The sequence below is a fragment of the Hyperolius riggenbachi genome, chromosome 2 (genome assembly GCF_040937935.1).
Source record: "Hyperolius riggenbachi isolate aHypRig1 chromosome 2, aHypRig1.pri, whole genome shotgun sequence".
NCBI classification, from domain to species: Eukaryota; Metazoa; Chordata; class Amphibia; order Anura; family Hyperoliidae; genus Hyperolius; species Hyperolius riggenbachi.
The window spans coordinates 490,804,838-490,827,273 of record NC_090647.1 but is presented as its reverse complement, the minus strand read 5'-3'; the positions used below and the strand labels follow the sequence as shown (position 1 = coordinate 490,827,273).

The 22,436-nt window shown below is 44.5% G+C and overlaps 1 protein-coding gene across 8 annotated transcripts in view; it reads left to right on the top strand.

Annotated features, from left to right (window-relative positions):
• Nucleotides 1-22,436, top strand: part of DSCAM (DS cell adhesion molecule) — a 635,668-nt gene that overhangs the window by 320,392 nt on the left and 292,840 nt on the right. For all 8 annotated transcript variants that reach the window (XM_068270401.1, XM_068270399.1, XM_068270402.1 and 5 more), the window contains 5 exons: nt 458-657; nt 6,833-6,929; nt 9,609-9,737; nt 12,719-12,886; nt 20,062-20,132. In XM_068270401.1, the coding sequence (XP_068126502.1) occupies nt 458-657; nt 6,833-6,929; nt 9,609-9,737; nt 12,719-12,886; nt 20,062-20,132 (665 nt within the window). The remainder of the gene's footprint in view (nt 1-457; nt 658-6,832; nt 6,930-9,608; nt 9,738-12,718; nt 12,887-20,061; nt 20,133-22,436) is intronic.

The following is a 22,436-nucleotide window of genomic DNA, read 5'->3' as shown; positions in this document are numbered from 1 at the left end:
CGATTTCATGCTGAAATCGATTCACAATCTGTTTGCAGTAAAGGCAGCCATACGATCCCTCTCTGATCAGATTCGATCAGAGAGGGATCTATCTGTTGGTCGATCTGATGGTAAATCGTCCAGTGTATGTCTATCTAATGGCAGCAAACAGATCTCTCTCTGATCAGATTCAATGAGAGAGAAATCTGTCTGTTGGTCGATCGGCCACAAAAATTGCAGGATGTGTGGCCACTTTTAGTGTTTAGTACAGCTAAGGATAGACGCTCTACAGCCAGGAACTTGATTTAGCTGAGAAAATTTGACCAAAGCTTGGCAAGCAACTCTTCAACATAGAGTATGTCTTATTTTGTAAGGGTCCTCTCCATCAACATCCACAAAAGTGGTACAGAATATCTATGCTGTTTTACAAGGTGCACCTTCTTACTCCATCTATAACCAATCACTCTTTGTCTTCTAGTTCCTGCAAGGATAATCTCTTACCCCAATACAACGCTGGCAACTCAAGGTCAGAAGAAGGAAATGAACTGCACAGCACACGGGGAAAAGCCCATTATCGTACGCTGGGAGAAGGAAGACCGCATGATCAATGTACCAGAAATGTCCCGGTATCTGGTGTCCACGAAGGAGGTTGGGGATGAAGTTCTCTCTGTGCTTCAGGTATGGTGAATGCAGAGATCATGTCCTGTTTCGGAAGGGTTATATTTTAGTTACCTAACATCAGAATTCATGCAATTTGTGTTGTCCCCAAGCAAGATCTGTGTCTGCACCTCTTTGTGTTTTCCATAAAACTTAAGGGCCTTCCAGACCCAAGCCTGCTACTGCAGTACTAGATGTACTGCCCTGATGGCAGACTTCATGCTAGACAGCCATTATCCAGCTCAGTGAGGCTTTTTAGCATGATTACTCTTTATGCTGAAGCCAGTGGCGTAGCAATAGGGAATGCAGAGATTGTGACTGCACCAGGGACCTTGGACCAGAAGGGCCAACTAGGGGCCTTCTTTTATCCATCTTACTAGCGTTTTATTGGTATTATGCTGATAAAGAACACCTCTATATGTGCATTAAATAGTGGTAATCCTTAAAGAGACTCTGTAACAAAATTTTGAGCCTTATTTCTTCTATCCTATATGTTCCTATAACTGTTCTAATGTGCTCTGTCTTACTGCAGCCTTTCCTATTTGCACAGTGGCTGTATTATCTCTGTTATATGATCTAATCTTCTCTCCTCTGTCGGCTCTGTCAAGCTGAGGCAGTCAGGTTGGAATGTGCTGTGTTGCTTGTGAATGTATAGAAGCTATACACAACCTCTCCAGGCCCCCTGTATGACTCTGAGCGTATCACTTGCTATGTCTTTTGTTTGTAAACACTAGGCCTGAACGATTTTGAGAAAAGATTGAATCGCACGATTTCTGTCAGAAATTGCGATTTCGATTCGATTCACGATTTCTTCAAAATCGAGGTTAAGCATGTGCCTATTTGTCTGCGCAAAGGAGGCGGAGCAGAGCTGTGAAAAATCCTAAGCCCAAACAAATAGACAGTAGGTCAAAAGTAAAAAAAATTAGACCAAGTCGAGGGGGTGGGGAGTTATCATGCCACTGTCCCTTGATTCCCCATGCAGTACATATTACTATGCTTGGGGTGTGTGCTTGGGATAAAAGCCATGTCACAGAGGTGGTGGGGACTGTTAATGTCAGGTGTGGGATAGGTAGCGTAAAGGTAAGCCGTGGGGGGTTGCGCTGATACACATCCATCTCACACTCAACACTTACACACACACTACACACACACACTTCTCCATCTTGCAGCACTCACTGATACACACAGATGATCCTGCAGCATATCTGATACACACATCCTGCAGCACACACTAATATGCGCACACACACAATCAAACTTCTCCAGCACTCACTGATACACACATACTGAAACACACACAGTCATGCACTCAGTCTTGCTTACTCAAACTCCCCCATGCTGTGCAGCTCCATCCACATGCTCTCTTCTCCTGTACTTCCGCAATGAAGGCAAACGTTTGTTTTTTCTCGGCAATGAAGGGGGAGGGAATTCCTTCTCTGCTCCCTGCTTTCATGGGAACTGTTGAATAAGGGGGGAGGAAAAGTCAGCCAGACATTAGCTAAATAGCGGTTGTCTCTCCCCTCCCCGTGGTCTGCAGAATTAAACAATCTGTGGAGGAAAGTGTTTGTTCACATTAGTGAGAGCCTGAGCCGCTCTCTCAGCAAGGCTGATGACGTAGGAGGGGAGGAGGGGCCGGGGGAACTAGGCAGAGAGAAAGATAAGCTGCTGTGGGGAGTAGAGATGGGAAGTTCGGATCTTTTCAATGATCCGGATGATTCGAATCGGATCATTGAAGAGATCCGGATCTTTGATCCGAATCTCGGATCATTTTACTAACGGAAGCATTCGGGGGTGAAATGAACAGCAGGACAGGTCTGTGGACAGGAGAAGGGGAGAGGGGTGGACACACAGAGAAGGGGAGAAGATGGACAGCGGGCAGGGAGTGGACAGAGAAGGGACGAGCAGAGAGCAGAAATGTTTGCACGTAATACCCACATGCTGAAGTCATATGCTTTACATATATTTCACCTATATGCTCATCTGTACACTTTGAAAGAAAAGGTCGCACAGTGAAAGAAAGCATTCCCAGAAGATAAGTGCAGCTGTTTAGTGCGGAGTGCAGCAGGATTATATTGCCTTTCAATCACACTGTCTGCAAAGTTACTGAGCTGTGCTGAGCCAAAAGCTTCCAATGTGTTCACTGTGTACAACTACGGAACAGACAGCCTATAATGGGCAGCATGTTATAGCCAGTATGTGTGCTCTACACATATCTGGCAGTGGCACCCATGTCCCCTCTCTCTCATCTACCTGTCTCCCTGCAAGGCTGCCTCCCTTCCAACAGAGCGATCCATCTCTGCTCTGCTTCCAAGACCCCGCTGCCCGCTGAGAGGGGGCGTGTCGCTCCTGGCCCCGCCCCTTTTGCGATCCGAATCACTCATTTTGATGATTCGGATGATCGACTCATAAAATAGATTCGGATCAAAGATCCGAATCGTTCATGATCCGGACAACACTAGTGGGGAGTGAAAGCCACTGCTATTTTACACACAGAGCTGCGCACAGCGGGAGGGCACAGGTCCGCAGAGTATCGGCAAAAATCGCCACTGTGGCGATCACGGAATCGTCGTTTCCGTGATCGCGATTTCGATATCAAAGCGATAAATCGTCCAGGCCTAGTAAACACTGCATAAAAATGGCAATTACAAGCCAGGATTGCAGCAGGGAGAGGCAGAAACAGCACAGAGGGGCCCACAAGAACATAATGAATAGAATGGTATGCTTTTTATTGTAAGAATTTTACAGTACAGATTCTCTTTAACACTCGGACACAACAGCTGTCCTTGGTATGTTTTGGAGCTCCATATCAATATAGAGATTGGGGCCCCTTGTAAAACTTGCATCAGTGCCCCAAGCTCCTTAGTTAAGCCACTGGCTGAAGCCACATCTCCCTATTGGCTGATACTCTATCCAGGACCGGCGCTACCATTAAGGCAAAGGAGGCAGCTGCCCCAGGGCCCCAGAGCTTGTAGGGTCCCCCAGTGGCTACAAGAGGAAAAAAACATTTTTCAAATCGGCCTTATAGTTTTTGAGAAAATCGATTTTAAAGTTTCAAAGAAAAAAAAAACACATTTAAAAACCTGCCGACTTTAATGGTTAATAGCAAATCCACCTTAAATGCTAGAAACCCTAAATTTGCAGGATATGTTAAGGAGATCATTAGGAATAAGAGAAAAAAACAATTTTTCAAAAAGACCTTATAGTTTTTGAGAAAATCAATTTTAAAGTTTAGAAGGAAAAAAGTATACTTTTAAATGCGGTAAATGTCACTTTTAGTAGCAAACCTAGTGGTAGTGTAATTTTACATGTATCAAATGAAAGCGCAATAAATTTCCTGACGGGGTTTCCAGGGGGTCTATACGCAGCCGCAGCGCTTTGGCCAGGGATCGCTATACAGCCGCAATATGGCTGTATGAAGATCCCTGGCATTTTTTCCTATTTTCCCAATTTTTTTTTATGTTTAGCCGCAGGCTGGGATAGCCAGAATGTGGAGCTCCGACCGATTGGGACTTAACACCCTGACTTAACACCCTGACTATACCAGCTGCAAAAAAGGTCCCCTAATGCCGATTTTTGTTCCGGGCCGGGTACCGGTATATGTTGGGAGGGCCCCCCAGCTTTATTTTGCCCTGGGGCCCCATTGTTGCTTAAACCGCCCCTGACTCTATCACTGCTTCAAATAGAGTAGAGGGCGAGGTAAAAGAGTGGGCAGGCAGAGATTGCTATAGATGAAATGAGAATCGCGTCAATGCTTTCTGAACCCAATGTATGGCTTTTATGTGCCTGTTTTGCTTTGAAATGTTCTTCTTTGTACCTAAGACTTGGTGCTTAAATTTTAGTTTGAGAAGTGCAATCCCACTTTTCAGATCTCTTAATGATGGGTGAATTCTATCCTCAATGTCATCTGTTTTCTAGAGCCACAGTCCTTTCTCTAATATTCGACATGTCTTGCCTTAGTAGGCCCAACTCTTCTCTAATCCCTCCTGTTTGCTGCGACAGAGAAAATATAGCATTAGTACAAGCTTGTACTGCGGTTAAAATCTCACTTGGGGCCCATTCACACTTGTGCGTTTTCAGTGCGATTTCAGCATTGCTGAAAATCGCTAGCGATTTGAAAAACGTGTGTACAAAGAAAGTATATGGAAGTGTTCTCATCTAAGTGATTTGCTGAAATGCAAACGTGTTGCCTGCAGCGTTTTCTGGGCGATTCTGGAGCGATTCTGCATTCTAAATTGAAAAATCACAAAACGCTAATCGTTGGAAAAACGCTTTCTATACAGTGAAAAATTGCTGGCAAATCGCTAAGAAAAACCGCCAGAAAATCGCTCAGCGTTTGCATTGGCGTCTAGCGATTTTAGGTGTGAGCGGGCCCTTAAAGGGACACTTAAGTCAAACAAAAAAAATGAGTTTTACTCACCTGGGGCTTCCAATAGCCCCCTGCAGCTGTCCGGTACCCTCGCTGTCTTCCTCCGATCCTCCTGGCCCCGCCAGCAGCCACTTCCTGTTTCGGTGACAGGAGCTGACAGGCTGGGGACGCGAGTGATTCTTCGCGATCCCAGACACATTAGCACCCTCTATGCTGCTATATGGTATATGATATATGCTATAGCAGCATAGATGGCGCTATTGTGGCCAGGAACGCGAAGAATCACTCGCATCCCCAGCCTGTCAGCTCCTGTCACCGAAACGGGATGTGGCTGCCGGCGGGGCCAGGAGGATCGGAGGGAGACGGCGAGGGTACCGGACAGGGGGCTATTGGAAGCCCCAGGTGAGTAAAACTCATTTTTTTTGTTTGACTTAAGTGTCCCTTTAAGGAAGGTTCTACTTTGTGAGGATTGCATATCCTTCATTAGAAGGCTGCTGCTCAGTTTCCCTTTCCGTGTCCGCCATATTGCCTTCTTGTCCCTCCGTTTCGGGGAGACACCACACTGTGCTGCAGAGTCCTTTGCCCCCTTGCTTTTGCTCTTTGTGTGCATATTGCTGAAGTCTGTCCGCCACCAAGGAATCTTTCTTATCTTGTCGTTGAGGGCACGCCGTTGCGCAGGGATGTCAGCGCCATCTTGCCTTCTCGGTGTCGCGGCTGGGCCTTTTCTCTCCTGATTTGTGTGGGTCATTGCTGGGGCCCCGAGAGCTATAATTCGGGAGAAACGCGCCTGGGCTCTTCCCCTTCAATAAGTGCTATAGCGGGTCAGGATCTGAGAGTCCATTAAGCCAGCAGGATCACAGAAAGCCAGCATCGCCACGGGAGCTGTGTGAGTTGCGTACTCTTACGTTGCCTGCAGGCCACGCCCCCGCAATCCCTCTTTAATGAAAGTCATTTAGGAATGTTTATACACAGTTATGGACTACTACTAACAAATATGCTTCAAGGGTTCTTGAGATATTACTTACAGTAGAGTACTTGGCCAATGCAATCCTCAATAAAGGGCTACAGGTTAATAAATACCGGTAGATAAATAATAAATGGTCTGTGTGAGCCTAAGATTTGAGGAAATGAGACGGGAAGGCCGCAGGAAGCACTGTGCATACAAAATGGTGGTTAGGGGCTGTACTGGACTAGTTGGAACTAGAACTGATCGAACTGCTTCTCCTGCTAGTATTGTGCAGTCTTAAGTCACAGGCATTAATCTAAATACTGTATTGACTAAAAGGAGAATCTCTGTTTCATCCAGACATTTTGATACTAATGACTTTTGAAAGACAATAAAAAAGGTATAAATTACACTTGTGTCCATGTAACATGCAAGCGATTTTGCGCGGATGATTTTTTACATTCTGTATGCGTTTTCGTGTGCCTATAGGCCACTGGCTGAAGCCACACATATAGGCCACTATAGACTGCTGGCACCTGCAAAAAGTCTATGGGAATTGCGCACACATTGCAATTTTATGTGGAAAGGAATCTGTTTTTTAAACGCATGCATATTGCGTTGGAAAAATCACGGACTTGTGAACAATCGTGCATGTCACGTGCAGTCTCGCATTGTGTGAAATCAGATGTGACCCAACCTTACTCATATTTTATTAACAGTCCAATGGCAGTTGATGGAATTCTCCTTTGATAAATAATTTGCCACGTAGAGTCCATGTATATAGCAGGTGTTTTGTGGTGATTGGGATGCACTGTCAGATCAGCGCAGTTAAAGTGATGAATTTTAGACCCTCCACATGTGTCACTCTCCATGTTTTCCCCCAGATTATACCAACTGTGCGGGAGGATTCCGGCTTCTTCTCCTGTCACGCTATCAATTCCTTTGGAGAAGATCGAGGAATAATTCAGCTGACAGTACAAGGTATGAGGTGCTTACAGACTGAAGGGGCTCAGGCGCGTGCATGAAAAGGGGGTGCGAGGAAATTTGGGTGCCTGATTTTGGCTAGTGTAATATTGGTTAAAAATTAGATACTCTGTTTTAAAGGTGTAAATTACTGTAGTAAAACATCAGTAAATAATAATACTGATATTTTATACAACTTAACCTAACACTGTTCTCACACAGAACACTCCCTTACCAACACCTAACAATAAAAAACAACCACCCCTCCCATGCCTAACCCTTAACACCCCCCCCCCCACACACACACACGCCTATCCTTAACCCCCCCCCCCACACACACACACACACACACACACCAACCCTTTTAAAGCCCCCCTCCAATGCCTATCCTTAACCACCCACCACGCCTAACCCTTAAAACCCCCCCTCCCCATGCCACCCTCCACCCCACGCACACAACTATCCTTAAACACCCCCCATGCCTAACCCTTAAAAACACCCCTATCCCCATGCCTATCCTTAACCACCCCCCACGCCTAACTCTTAAAAACACCCCTATCCCCACGCCTATCCTTAACGACACCCCACGCCTAACTCTTAAAAACACCCCCCTCCCCACCCCACACACACATTTATCCTTAACCACCCCCCACGCCTAACCCTTATAAACACCCACATCCCCACTCCTATCCTTAACCACCCCCCAACAATTAACCTTTAAAAACACCCCCTCCCCTAGCCTAACCCATAAAACACCCACGCCTATCCTTAACCACCTGCCCACTCTTAAAAACAACCCCCAGGCTTATCCTCTACCACCACTCCCACGCCTAACCCTTAACACCCCCCCCCCCCCCACACGCCTATTCTTATCCACCCATTCATGCCTTATGAAAAACACCAGTTTGAGTTCAGAGCAGATGCATTTTAACCACAGGAGACGCATCTGCTGTCCAGAAAAAGCATGCAGGTTGGATATTTGTGTTGTGGTTGCTGCAAATCCAGCTGATCTGTTGCTGACTGACAAGGGTGAATGGATTCTAGTAATAACATAGGATCCATTCGACTGTCAGTATTTGTGCTCTGCTCTTCAACTCAACTCTTATGCTGGGAATACACAGGTTGTTTCTGGCTCTCTATTCTCCTCTCAATCTTTTTGCCGCTCAATTCTGCAGTTGATTCTCTTATCTTCCGCTTGTTTCCATTCACTTCTATCAGAAATCGAGCAGAGAAAGGATCGAAAGGGAGATCGGACATGTCGGAAATTATTTATTGAACCATCTAATCACCTCAAAAACGAGCCGTGTATTCCCAGCATTAGGCCTGGTACAAACTAAGGGGTCTGCTGCCAACCATTCAGGCGATTGAATTATCTAATCGGTTTCTTGATTGTTAAACCAGACAGGACTGCAAAAAAGTGATGGTTCCTCATCCAGTTCTTTGTTTCCAACAAGTTCTTTTGTTTTGTCTATATCAGTTGGTTGTTTACGCTACACATGCGCATCTTATCCAATTATTTAATAACCAACAGTTTCTCAGCTACTTCTGATCAATCAGTAGGAGAATTCACTCCCAATCAACAGCCAATTTGGTCATTTTGTTCAGACTTTTATGTGTTTATTGAGAGTAAATATTGCCTCGTGTGTACCACCACTCTTTCTCATGGGTAGGCTAGATAAGGACTTGTCTTAATCAGCAGGCTGCCATCTATAACCATAAAGGTGCGTACACAAGCACTACAGCAGCCAACGACAGGTCCGTCGGCACCTCCCGCTGGGCGGGTTTTCAGCAGGTCGGCGGACTGATAAGGCTGGGCAGATCATTCAGGAACAGCCTTATCAGTCCGCCGACAGTGCATACACACACACTACAGTCTGCTGAAAACCCGCCCAGCGGGAGGTGCCGACGGACCCATCGTTGGCTGCTGTAGTGCTTGTGTACGCACCTTAAAGGGGAACTGAAGAGAGAGGTATATGGAGGCTGTCATGTTTATTTCCTTTTAATCAATACCAGTTGCCTGGCAGCCCTGCTGGTCTATTTCTCTGCAGTAGTATCTGATTAAAACCAGAAACAAGCATGCAGCTAGTCTTGTCAGATCAGACTTATAAGTCTGAACCACTTAAACACCTGATCTGCTGCATGCTTGTTTAGGGGCTATGGCTAATAGTATTAGAGGCAGAGGATCAGCAGGGCTGCCAGGCAACTGGTATTGTCTAAAAGGAAATAAACATGACAGCCTCCATATACCTCTCTCTTCAGTTCCCCTTTAAGAGGTCTTTGCTTACCCTGCCTAGTTGAGCGTATGCCTGGGAAAGTAAAAATTGCATTGACTCTACCTCTTTAATGCTGGGAATACACGATGCGTTTTTTTCAGTCGATTTTCCGTTCGATCATTTTTTGATTTGTTTTTCTGCTCGATTTCCCATTCGAATCTCTTATCTTTTTAAATCAATTTTCATTCACTTCTATGAGAAATCGAGCGGTAAACCAATTGAAAATGAGATCGAACATTTTGGAAATTATCTATCGAACCATCTATCTGCCGAAATTGACCGAAAAAGCGCATCATGTATTCCCAGCATTAGTCTTCCAAATAACTGAAGAACCTCTTCAATTTATTACTTCTAAATAGGCGATGGACCTCAGAACGTTGAGGATTTTTCTGACCTGTGTTTGTCCTTTTTTTCTGTGCATCAGAACCCCCAGATCCTCCAGAAATTGAGATACGGGAAGTGAGAGCCAGGAGTATTGCCCTGCGCTGGACCATGGGCTTCGATGGCAACAGTCCTATCACTGGCTACGATATTGAATGCAAGAACAAATCAGGTACTGTTTTAAAACAATGAGCTAAAGATAATAATTTGTATAAGGCTTTTCTACCTGGGGACTCCATTGTTGTGCAGTTTCTAAGGCTCAAGGGGAAAAGAGGTGGGTTTTTAGCCTTTTCTTAAAGCAGTATGATCAGCCATACTTGGCCAGGGAAAAAAAACACACATATAAGTAGATAAATACTTGAGCTACTTGCATAACACATGTATTATACTGTCCACGTTTTAATTTCAGTGAATGTTATATAGTAAATGACGAGAATTCTATTCCTGGTGGGGGCCATGTCTTTTGTCCACAGTTAAGTATACTCGAGATGTAATTTCTGCCCTTTATTTTTTTTTTCTGGTCTCCTCCAATCGCTGAGTCGCCTCAGCCTTGCTTGTAAACACAAATGAGTAGGGGATTAGGTTTCAGATAAGCAGCTAGCAGGGAAATAAAGGGAAGAGGAGGAATAGATTATAGATAAAAAGAACCCCCAGCATGCAATTCTTTGGCAACGACTAATAAAGAGCCAGTGCCGTGTATGTGATAACTCCAAATCATAACAGCAGAAAAAGTTTTGCAAGTTTTGAATGCAGGATTAGCATCTTTATCACTTAATACACTCAGACCAGTTGCTGTTGAAATTTGATTTTTATGGTGACGATACCGCTTTAAAGGACATCCAAGGTGAAAATATACTGATGAGAAAAACAATTGTATCTATCCTCAGTCTCCTAAAACATTTTTTTTAGATATCCCACAGTTTTACTTTATATTTACTTGCGTCAGGGAGTGAATTACAAAACCAATCTGGAAAAGCGCTTATAAAAGCGCTTTTACCAGAAGCGTAGCGTGCAGTGGAAAGCCGGGAGGGGGTAAATTTCATTTTAAATATCATTTTGTTGGGCAGGCCTACTTAGATAGCTGTAAATTTGGCTCCACCCATGACCACACCCATATTCTGGTGCATGGCTATGCCCATTTTGCAGCTGGGGTGCGCCGGATCTCTTAGAATTCTAGCAACGCCCCTGGTGGTAATCATTAAAGCAAACCTGTGAGGAGATTTTGTTTTTTTAAAGTTAGATATATAAGTGGTGGGAAGCCGCTTGACAGTCCAGAGGCCTTCCAGATCTTCTGCTAGCCCACCGCTCTTGCCCAGGACCCTTTTCTTCTTCATGAGTGCTCCCATCCGTGTACAAGCAGGACTGTATTGACTGTACCGCTGATGTGCGAATACAGTCCACATACCCTAATACGATGAATTCATTTGAAAGTGTTGTATTGCCATCTGCTGGGGAAAGCTGGCACTGCACTAGTTCAGCAAAGAGTCCAGAGGCTTCCCAGATCTGTTCAAGCAGGACTGCACTGACTGTACTGCTGATGTGCGCATATGGTCTGCATACCCTAATACAATGAATTCATTTGAAAGTGTTGTATTGCCACCTGCTGGCGATAGATGACACTGCGCTAGTTCAGCAGAGTTTCTGCACATCCAGAACTAGTGGTGTATAGTGAGCCTACATTTTACAGAGCCACACCAATCCAACATACATACAGCCTGTTTTGGACTTCTTGGTCTTCAGCAGTGCATGGTATGGATTAATACGACTCTATGGGATTGGACCAGTACTAAGGAATACCCAGAGAGATAATAGTGACCCAGAACCACCTGGAAAGTATAACTTGTTTTCATTATATCCTTTATATCCTGAAAATGTGATACACAAATTGTTGTATAAATGTGCTTTTTTTTTTTTTTTTATATACTCCTGCTGGACCCTGATTCATTGTTCTGTAGCTACTTTTGAGAGCAAGTTACAGGCATGGATATCTATGATTTTTTTTGAGGGTTACCTTATATCTAAGTGACCCTCATTATGCCCTCCTGTGTGCTCTCACTTTTAAATAAAGTTTTGTGAACAGTTACGGACAGCTGGACCAAAATTCCGGGATGCTTTTGGATTGAGCTTAGCTGAGTCGTGCAGTTAGTTTTGCAGTCTACAAAATAGAATTGTGGGAAATTGTCCATATACAAGACTTACACCGCAAATGATCACTTCACCACATTTCATCATTCGGTTCCTGGTAAGGTTCCAACTGAAATCTGATGGTAAATTTGTCACACCTCAGGCAACTAGCTTTTGTAGGACACATACAAAGCTATGCAGCTGCTAATTGACTCAACCACTGATCAATAAAAATGTACCTCTGCTCCTGATCATGCTTCTGATTCATAAACTGTCCAAAATTGGTTGTAAGTTAATAGATTGTCGATGTGGTAGTGAACAGATTACTGTCAGGTCTAGTCAAAGTGATAAAATCTTCAGACGAACCACCTTTAGGCTTGCCATTACCCACATAATTGTCCTGTTGTAATTTGTACTGTCTACAATGTACACTGTCCACAATGTATACTGCTGCCAGCAAAGTGGGAGTAACTTTCTCAGGACCTCACCTCACCCATCCCTCCTTCTGCTCTGTCCTGTGCAGTACAGGGAACAGGGAATGGACGGGGTCATCTCTGTGTTCACAGTAAAAGACTGGCTGGTTACCCCTCCAAGCTCCTCCCTGACTACCTCCTTTGTGTTATGATGGGATGGGGGAGGAGTTTGGAAAACGCACACACTGCTGTTTAGTAGCCAAGCTGTATCCGACATTAACACAGGAAATCAGAAGAACAAACCCAGTCAGACTGGTAATAAAAAAATGGAATGATGAAAAAATTAATTTATGTGCAATAGACTGCATAGAGTGTTTCCTTCTTACACACACTATTGGCTACACTTCATCTGTTCCTCCTGCGTTGCCCTCTTTACCATCCTTTGTACCTTTTAAAATATGCCATTGCTGGAAATAAGACTAGTAAGCTGTGCACTTAGTGACTGGAATGTGTGGAAAGCAATCTACTGATCTGTCTGGTGTCTCTTTAGTCTTATTATTAATTCCTTGCCTTCACACATTTATATATTTGTTTCTGCTTGTTTTCTCTTTAAAAGACTCCTGGGATTCTGTCCAGAGAACCAAAGATGTTTCTCCTCAACTCAATCAAGCCACCATCATTGACCTGCACCCCTCCTCCACCTACAACATCCGCATGTATGCAAAAAACCACATCGGGAAGAGCGAAGCCAGCAATGAGCTCACCATCACCACCGAGGAAGCAGGTATGGCTGCCGTCGCATCCACTTACGCATTGTAAACGTTGCCCCATAATGATACCTACTTCATCAGGAATGTTCTAGTTTTTTTTTATTGCATACTGATATGCTTTTTGTATGATTTCATGCATTTATGTATTTGTACTAGTGCACTTTATATGGTCCTGGTGCAGTTATACTATTATTGTACATATACAGTATATATAAATATATTTCTAAAAAAAAGGCCCAGCCATTAAAAAACGCGCGCGTAGGCCCATGACCTACGCCTGGACACACTCCGTGCGCGCCCATCCACGACTGCTGCCCAAATTACGCCTGTGTGCTGCGCATGCGTGCCGGGCACAATTGACGCAGGAGGACACAGACAGGAAATTGCTATTTATTTATTGTGTTTATAAAGCACCAACATATTACACAGTGCTGAATATTATATAGGAGATATATATATATATATATACCATATACCAGATAGATATATATTTATTTATTCTGTTTAGCACTAGCACTTTTTTGTGATTCCCTTTTTTACTACAAATATTGGCACCTTTTTGCATGTTGCACCGCGCTACTGCACTTTCAGTTTATGACTTTTCATTTTTTTTTTTGACAAGTTGAGGTTCTGTCTTATATTATTTTTGGCACCTTTGCACCTTATGTTGCATTGTTATTTCATTTTTTCAGTAATAGCACCTCTGTGTCGTCCCGTTGATTTGCTTTGCACTTTTTGCATTCAATTAATACTGCCATATTTATTATTGTTATTGCATATTTTTGCATGTGATTTTTTTTTTAAACATTTTTCTGAGTATTTCTTTGTTGTCTACCTTGTATGGTGTATTGTACACCTTTCCTCAGTCAATGTGCGACCAACTTCATTTGCCTTGATGTAAATGGTGTGGGGGTACACCCTAGTAATCGAGGATACATTTTTCATTATTCACGCTAGTTATGTGGTAGATCTTTTTTTTCTTTTCTTTTTGACACTCCCTTTGCCCTACTCACTGGACAGTGTATACATAATTATATGTAATCTCTTCAAATGTGTTTTTAAATATATCAGAATTATATAAAGCCTCTCCTCCCCCCCCCCCCCCCCCAAAAAAAAAAAAACCAGTTAGCATGGCAATCAACCAAGTAGCAATTTTTAAAAAGTTGGGAAATATTTCCCACCCAACTCCAAGGCCTACTTCACATTATAAATCGCCAGCGCTATCGCAAGCGCTGAGCAATTTATGTTGTGATTTTTTTTTATGAGCTTTTCCCTGATGTCCGTCAGGAAGTGAACTCTTTAACCCGGAAATGAATAAATACAATGTATTTATTCATAAAAGCGCTCAGGAAATTGCTATACAAAGCGCTTTTACAAGCGCTTTGCAATTTCCCTATAAAGTGCTCATAGCTCAATCGGTTTTGGGGCGATTTCTAAAATCACCAGCGCTTAAAAAAACCTGCAAACTCTTATAGTGTCAACAAGCCCTAAGGGTTCATTCACGCTGAAAGAGCTTTTCTAAGCTCTTTGTGATTTTAAAAGCTCTTGCTAATGCTATCCTATGTGTGTGTTCTCACTGAAGCGATGTGATTTTGTAAAAATCCCCAATAGCATTGCATTAGCAAGAGATTGTCAAATCACCAGCGCTTAAAGGGAAACTTAAGCCAGGAATACAAAAAATCAGTTTTACTTTCCTGGGGCTTCTACCAGCTCCCTGCAGCCATCCGGTGCCCTCGCAGTCACTCAAAGAGCCTCTGGTCCCCCACCGGCAGCTAGTTTAATTCTCGCTGACAGGCCCTGACAGGGAGTCGGCGGGCTTTCTGTGCCTGCGCAGTGCTGGCCACGCGTATCCTTCTTCATGTTCCCATCCTCAATAGCACCCTGCACAGGTGCAGGACGCTATTATGGACGGGTAAGCGAAGAAAAATACTTGTGGCCAGGCCTGTCAGCGAAAACAAAACTAGCTGGCAGCGGGGGACCGGAAGCTCTGTGAGTGACTGCGAGGGCACGGGACGGCTGGAGGGGGCTGGTAGAATCCCCAGGAAAGTAAAACTGATTTTTTTATTCTTGGCTTAAAGGAATTGTCAGGCAAAAAAAAAAAAAAAAAGAGTTACACTTACCTGGGGCTTCTACCAGCCCCATGCAGCCATCCTCAGGGTCGGCAGGCCGCATTGCTTACATTTTTTTGCATTCCCACTGGTGCAGGAACATTAACGCATACATTTTTTTGTGTTAGCAGTGTACCGCTAACAAATTTTGGCATTAGCATTACAACGCGAAAATTTGTTAGCGTTGCATCACTAACGCCAAAAAATGTATGCGTTAATGTTCCTGCACCAGCGGGAATGCAAAAATTGTAAGCAATGCGGCCTGCCGACCCCGAGGTCGGCAAAAACGAAACTAGCAGCCAGCGGGGGACTGGAGCAGCAGTGAGTGACTACGAGGGCACAGGATGGCTGCATGAGGCTGGTAGAAGCCCCAGGTAAGTGAAACTTTTTTTTTGCCTGATAATTCTTTTAAGCATCCCTTTAAAAAGTTCTTGTAATGTGAATCAGCTAATAGTTTGTATTCATGAGACTGATCACTAATCATATCTACAGGCAACACTGCCATCTAGTGCACACATGTGGTATTATGCAGATACTGTATAGTTTGGTATGATGGATAGTAGCACAAGTAAAAAACAAATTTGAAATAACACACATTTTTCAGATAGATATTTTGTTTGATATACATGAGTTGTTTAAAATAACAAACGTCTACTGAGTACCCTGGAATGTGTAAAGAATCGGTAATGCATGAGGCATGCATGTCTACCATACTCTGCAGTGAGGGAAAGAAGTATTTAATCCCTTGCTAATTTTACTTGTTTGACCTCTGCCTGATGCTACGTACACACATGCGACAACGATCGTTCGTTGAGAACGACGAACGAACTTTTAATTGATAAAAGAACGACCTAAGTAAAGATAGTTTTAAAAGGTGTGTAACGATCTGATCGTTAGAACGAACGTTGCATCACGTAAAGCAACTATTGCGCCTGCGCATAAAAATGAGAAGTTTCAGGGAGAAATAGTGAAATGCGCATGTCAAGCCTAGTAGGAACGACCGTTTCCAACGATGTACTACTTTTGCAAACGATCGTCGTTGGTTAAAATCCGCCGAGACAGAACTTTCTTTTGTAGCGATTTGGCTCATTCGTCGTTTGCTTTAATAGTCGGTGGTTCGTTTTTTGTAACGATCGTCGTTGGTAAAGATCGGGGAACGATCGTTACAAACGACTATAGTCGCATGTGTGTACGCACCTTAAGAAATGACCAGTCTATAATTGTAAAGGTAGTATTGCTGTGAGAGACAGAATTACAAAATAACCCTCAAAAACACAGGGCCCCAAAGTCAGACCTTGATGTGCATTGTAGTGAGTCAAATAAGTATTTGATCCCCTATCAACCACCAACATTTCAGGCTCCCATGTGTCTTCACTGTATGCAGGTAACAAGCTAAAAAAACTAGCTGTAAGGGAATGCTCCTACTCCTTTGCTGTGCAAATGTATCGCAGTGCATCTGCTGCATGCAAATGTTGCAGGTTTGTTGTGGGCAGCAATGGATGCGCTGCGGTTTCATTCAGTGGTGCAACATCTGGGTAGCAATGGAGATGAAAGTGCAATGCATCCACTGAACCAAGCCTAAAGGACAGAAAACAATAAATTCATAAACATTTTTAACTTTGCATGAACAGAATCATAGTTACACTCACCAGCTGCAAAGTATCTTGATATTAATTTGCCAGCCAGCAGCTTCCACCAGCTGTGAAGAGTTCTCTCATGAAACTTTGATGTGTGTGCTTTAAAAGCAATTAACTGAAGTTCAAAGAAGAACAAATAGTGGGTAATGCTGCTGGAGAGACGTGAGCTGTGGCTTCTGCGGCTCCACAATGTAAGGCCGCATAACACACACTAGAGTTTTGTACCTGAAATTATTTTGAAGTGACATTCTAGCATAGGCACAGGTGTGTATCAACAACATTGGGCTGTGCTCCTATCTAGCGATCCCTTGAGTCAGGAAATAGTCAGCTGACCAGTGTTGTACGTCCCGCAGCAGCTCATAGGTACCCGACTCCTGCATGTTCTCTCTTCTCCACAGGACTGCAGGTATTGCTTAGCAGTAGTGTTGGGCGAACACCTGGATGTTCGGGTTCGGGCCGAACAGGCCGAACATGGGCCAGATGTTCGGCATGTTCGGCCCGAACCCCGAACTCAATGGAAGTCAATGGGACCCCCAAACATGCCCATTTTGGGGGCCTTATGGGGTCGCAGGCATAAGGGGGGAGCATGCCCCGATCGCGGGGGGGTCGGAAATTCCCCCCACCCCCTCCGCTAGCGCTCCCCCCTCTGCCCGCTTCCCCATAAAAAAAGTTTCATGCAAGTTAAATAGTACCGGTGTGGCTGGCAGTGGAGTGAGGAGGAGGAGTCCGAGTAGGACAGTGACGCGTTGAGACCGGGCAGCGGGCGGTTCAGCGGTAGTACCCTTGTGGTACTTCCGCCCTTTCTCTGACCTCACGTCCTCTGCATACGAGAGTACGCGTCACGCGTACCCTCGTATGCGTCATCACGTAGAGGACGTGAGGTCAGAGAAAGGGCGAAAGTACCACAAGGGTACTACCGCTGAACCGCCCGCTGCCCGGCCTCTCTCCTACTCGGACTCCTCCTCCTCACTCCACTGCCAGCCACCGGTACTATTTAACTTGCATTAAACTTTTTTTATGGGGAAGCGGGCAGAGGGGGGAGCTCTAGCGGAGGGGGTGGGGGGAATTTCCGACCCCCCCCCCCCGCGATCGGGGCATGCTCCCCCCTTATGCCTGCGACCCCATAGGGGGGCCGTATTCGGCCGAACAGGGGCCGTATTCGGCCGAACAGGGTCCCTGTTCGGCTGGCCATTGAGCAGTTCGGGCGAACCCGAACAGTTTGGCCGAACTCGAACATCACCCGAACAGGGTGATGTTCTGCAGAACCCGAACAGTGGCGAACACTGTTCGCCCAACACCACTTAGCAGAAAGCTCAACTGTATAGTGATTGTAGGCAACTGTCCCCTTAAAGTGTACTCGAGGTGATATGTGATATAAGATAAACGTGTATGTACAGTACCAAGCATATTAAAAAAAGGATATTTCTTGTTTTTCTTTTACTGCCTCAAATAGTTAATTTTCATGCATGCAAGTGACAATTTCTCACTTGTCAACGCCTTGTCAGACTATTGCGTAACCCTCAATGATAAGGAATGAGGGCCACAAAACTTTTTCCTGCATAAAACTACTTCTGACTGTTGGGGATAGATACAAAAAGGTCAAGAATACATGTTTTGTTTTATTTATTTTTAGCTCTGGGACACTTCATAAACTGTTATTGGGCAGAGACAATAAAACTTTGTAAAAGTTTTTAAAAATGAAAAAACAAAACATGGGGTATGTAAAAGTCATTTTTCAGGAGTAGGAAGATAGGTATAATTATTTAGCTCATCATATAGTTGCGAAGAATTCACTTCTCTGTGTTTCATAGAATAATTACAGTGTCTCGTTAGCTCTAATCAGCAACTGTGAATAGACTACAGGAGATCTCTGCCTAGGCAACTCTGGTATACAGTAAACACTGAGACTCAAACTGAGCCTGAAGCGTAAATAAAAAAAACAGATACCTAAGGAGAGGGAAGGCTCTGCGTACTATAGAGCCTTCCTGTTCATCCTATGGTCCCCATGTTCCATCAACGGATCTCCCGTTAGCAGCCTCCTGGGGGAGGAGATTGCTCACTTCTTGCTTCGGCATGTTCTGAAGACGCGCTGGCGTGCTCCATACTGTGCATGCACAAGCATGCAGTCTTCCGCACTCCCGCATGCACAGTATGGAGCAGCCCTTCAGGCTCCTGAAGAGCGCCGAAGCCTCCCGCAGCGGCAGAAGTGATCAGTCTCTGACCCATCAGTCGTAAACCCTGACGGGAGATCCAGCGGTAAACGCGCGGACCGTAGGACGGACGGAAAGGCTCTGTAGGACCCAGAGCCTTCCCTCTCCTTAGAATAGTATCTATTTGTTTTTTGTGTTATTTACGCTTCAGACTCACTTTAACCATTTCAGTGCTTCCTGCAAAAGTGAAACCTGATAAAGCTTCAGTGTTTTTAGGATTTTCATGAATTGTAATGAAGCAATGTTTTCACAAAAAGCTTATCATGCTGTGGCCAATATTTTGGAGCAGAGAGGAAGATCTGAGTTTAGTTCCACTTTAAGCCGACTATCTGTCAACGTGTTTCAGTTGTAGTTCTTTCAGTAAGCGAGTGTAAAGCTGCCACACATGGTCCATTGTTCCATTTAGAGATGGAAGCTCCAGCAGTGTAATTGATCATATGACGACCACAAATATTATCAATGCAAGATTAATATTTCAATCAATTAAATCTTTCAGCCAAGTCAAATATCCAATCAAGATAGCAGAACACTGTTGGCTTTTTGATAAAGATATGATTGGCCTTAGATTTCACATAATGGATGCAATTTCCAAACTTCCAATGTAAACAAAAAATACCCAATATTTGAATGCGACGATCATTTTTTTTATCAGTTAACCCTTTAGCAGTTTCAATAGAGTTATCTCGTTTGACATAATGCACTGCTTTTGACCTCAGGCAGCAGAGCCCGTTGTGCTGGAAATACCTGGAATGCTTTGATCTTTTTTCTTCTAACAGAAAATATAGAAACTGAAAGCAGAAGTCCTCTGTTATTGTCTCACACTGCCCCCTAGTGACGAGGAGCCATAAATACACATTACAGCAGTAGTAATTAGAAGCAGGGAAATGTAACAAATAAGAAATAAAAACAAGTAAATACAAGTACATTTTACTAAAATAAATTGTCCTGGAGCACTTGCCAGCCTCTAAATCGGCTGCTAAAGGGTTAAATTAGTCAAAAATTAGGTAGAAAATAAACAAATGTAGCCATTGATTTGAGTTTATTAGTTGTTTTGTCTAATTGATCGTCCAATCGATTCAAACATTTGAATAGTGTATGGGAAGCTTAACTAGCAAAATATTTGCTGGCCTTTACCTGCTGTTGTGTATCAAGCAAAGTTCACCATTTTATGGGCTGAATCTGGGACTGCTGTCTGCTCTGTGTGTGAATCGACTGATCTTGTGTTTGTTCTCAGCTCCTGATGGACCACCTCAGGAAGTCCAGCTGGATCCTGTCTCCTCACAAAGTATCAGGGTAACATGGAAGGTAAGCCCAGGCACCTTGCTTCAGATGTCTGTGTGGGATTTTATCACTCATTTGAAAGTTATGCAATTCAAATGTGTGTTCCTTGCAGTCCCAGTGTCTTGTTAACCAGGGTTATGAGTTATGACACTGCATTTTAAAGGACACCTGAAGTGATAGAGATATGAAGGCTAACATATTTATTTTTTTCAAACAAAACACATTGCCTGGCTGTCCTGCTTATCCTTTTTCTCTCATACTTTTAGCCATAGAGTCTGAGCCCACTAATGCAGCAACTGTTACAGATGCTGAAAAGTGGACAGAACCGTACACTACTGCATTAGCGGGCACAGGCCCTGAACAAGAAGCATGCAGATCAGATTTTTGACTCAAGTTTGACTGGATTTGCCGCGTGTTTGTTTTAGGTGTGGGAATCAGACAGTGCCACAGCCAACGAGATTAGCAGGGCTGCCAGGCAACTGAAGTTGTTTAAAAGGAAATAAATATGTTCGCATCCATATTCCTTTCACTTCAGGTGTCATTTAACTCATTAGCAGCTTCAATAGTGTCCTCTCGTTTGAGATAAGTGCACTTCTTTTGGCCTCAGTTATCAAAACTTGTTGTGCTGTAAAGCAGTAGTCTTCTTTTATTGTCTTACATTGCCCCCTAATAACAAGTGGCCATAAATACACTTTACCAGAGCCGGCCTTTGGGGGGGGCAAGTGGGGCAACCGCCCCAGGCCCCGCGCTTCAAGAGGCCCCGCGCACCGCCACTGGCCCGGGCCGCCGATTGCTCACTGCCCCTGGCTTCCTGTATGTAGAGGCAGTGGAGCGCACATCGGCATCCGGACGGCACGCTGCATGACTGCCTGTTCCTTGTTCTGGATCTGTCTGCTGGGTGTGCGCTCTGCGAGTGACGTCACGATTGACGTCATACACATGTGCCGAGAGCGCTCCCAGTCCCCGCGGCAGCCCGACCTGGAGAGCCGACCTGGTCTCGGAGACCTGGACTGAGAGGGTCAGAGACTCACTGACGGAGCCGCTGGCCCGGCCGGACATATCGCAGAGAGAGGCAGAGGCAGAGCAGACGGTCTGGTAGGATCATAGCTCCCAAGTCCCAACTGTCCCTCTGGGAGCCCTGTCCCTTCGTCCTCATTTGTCCCTCTTTCTGGCTACATAGACTGAGACATATACCCCTGACTACAAATACTGGGCACATATACCCCTGCCTACATATACTGGGGACATATACCCCTGCCTACATATACTGGGGACATATACCCCTGCCTACATATACTGGGGACATATACCCCTGCCTATGGCTACATATACTGGGCACATATACCCCTGGCTATGGCTACATATACTGGGGACATATACCTCTGCCTACATATACTGGGGACATATACCCCTGCCTACATATACTGGGCACATATACCCCTGGTTACATATACTGGGCACATATACCCCTGTCTACATATACTGGGCACATATACCCCTGCCTACATATACTGGGCACATATACCCCTGACTACATATACTGGGGACATATACCCCTGACTACATATACTGGGGACATATACCCCTGACTACATATACTGGGCACATGTACCCCTGACTACATATACTGGGCACATATACCTCTGACTACATATACTGGGCACATATACCTCTGGCTACATATACTGAGGACATATACCTCTGACTACATATACTGGGCACATATACCCCTGGCTACCTGTTCTGGGGACATCTCTACCCCTGGGTACCTGTTCTGGGGACATCTATACTGCTGGCCACCTATTCTGGGGACATCTATACCGCTGGACACCTATTCTGGGGACATCTATACTGCTGGCCACCTATTCTGGGGACATCTATACCGCTGACCACCTATTCTGGGGACACCTATAGACCTGGGGCTACCTATTTTTGGGGTACCACTGCTGTCAGATTGAGTGCATTTTGGGGAAGTGAGAGCCAAGTGAGAGGTGTCTTCCATATTAAGGGGGCATTCTGCCTATTTATGTGAAATGCTGTCTATTTATGTGCCTCATGACTGCTGAATTTGTCTTGTTGGGGGCCTCAAGATCGCTGAATTTGTCTTGTTGGGGGCCTCATGATTGCTGAATTTGTCTTGTTGGGGGCCTCATGATTGCTGAGTTGGTCATGTTGGGGGCCTCATGATTGCTGAGTTGGTCATGTTGGGGGCCTCAGGATTGCTGAATTTTCTGAATTTTGCAAGACAAAAGTTACTACAACAATGTGAATTTTGTGAAACATGAACCTTAGAATTTCCAAATTAATTGAAGCATGAGCTCCCCCACC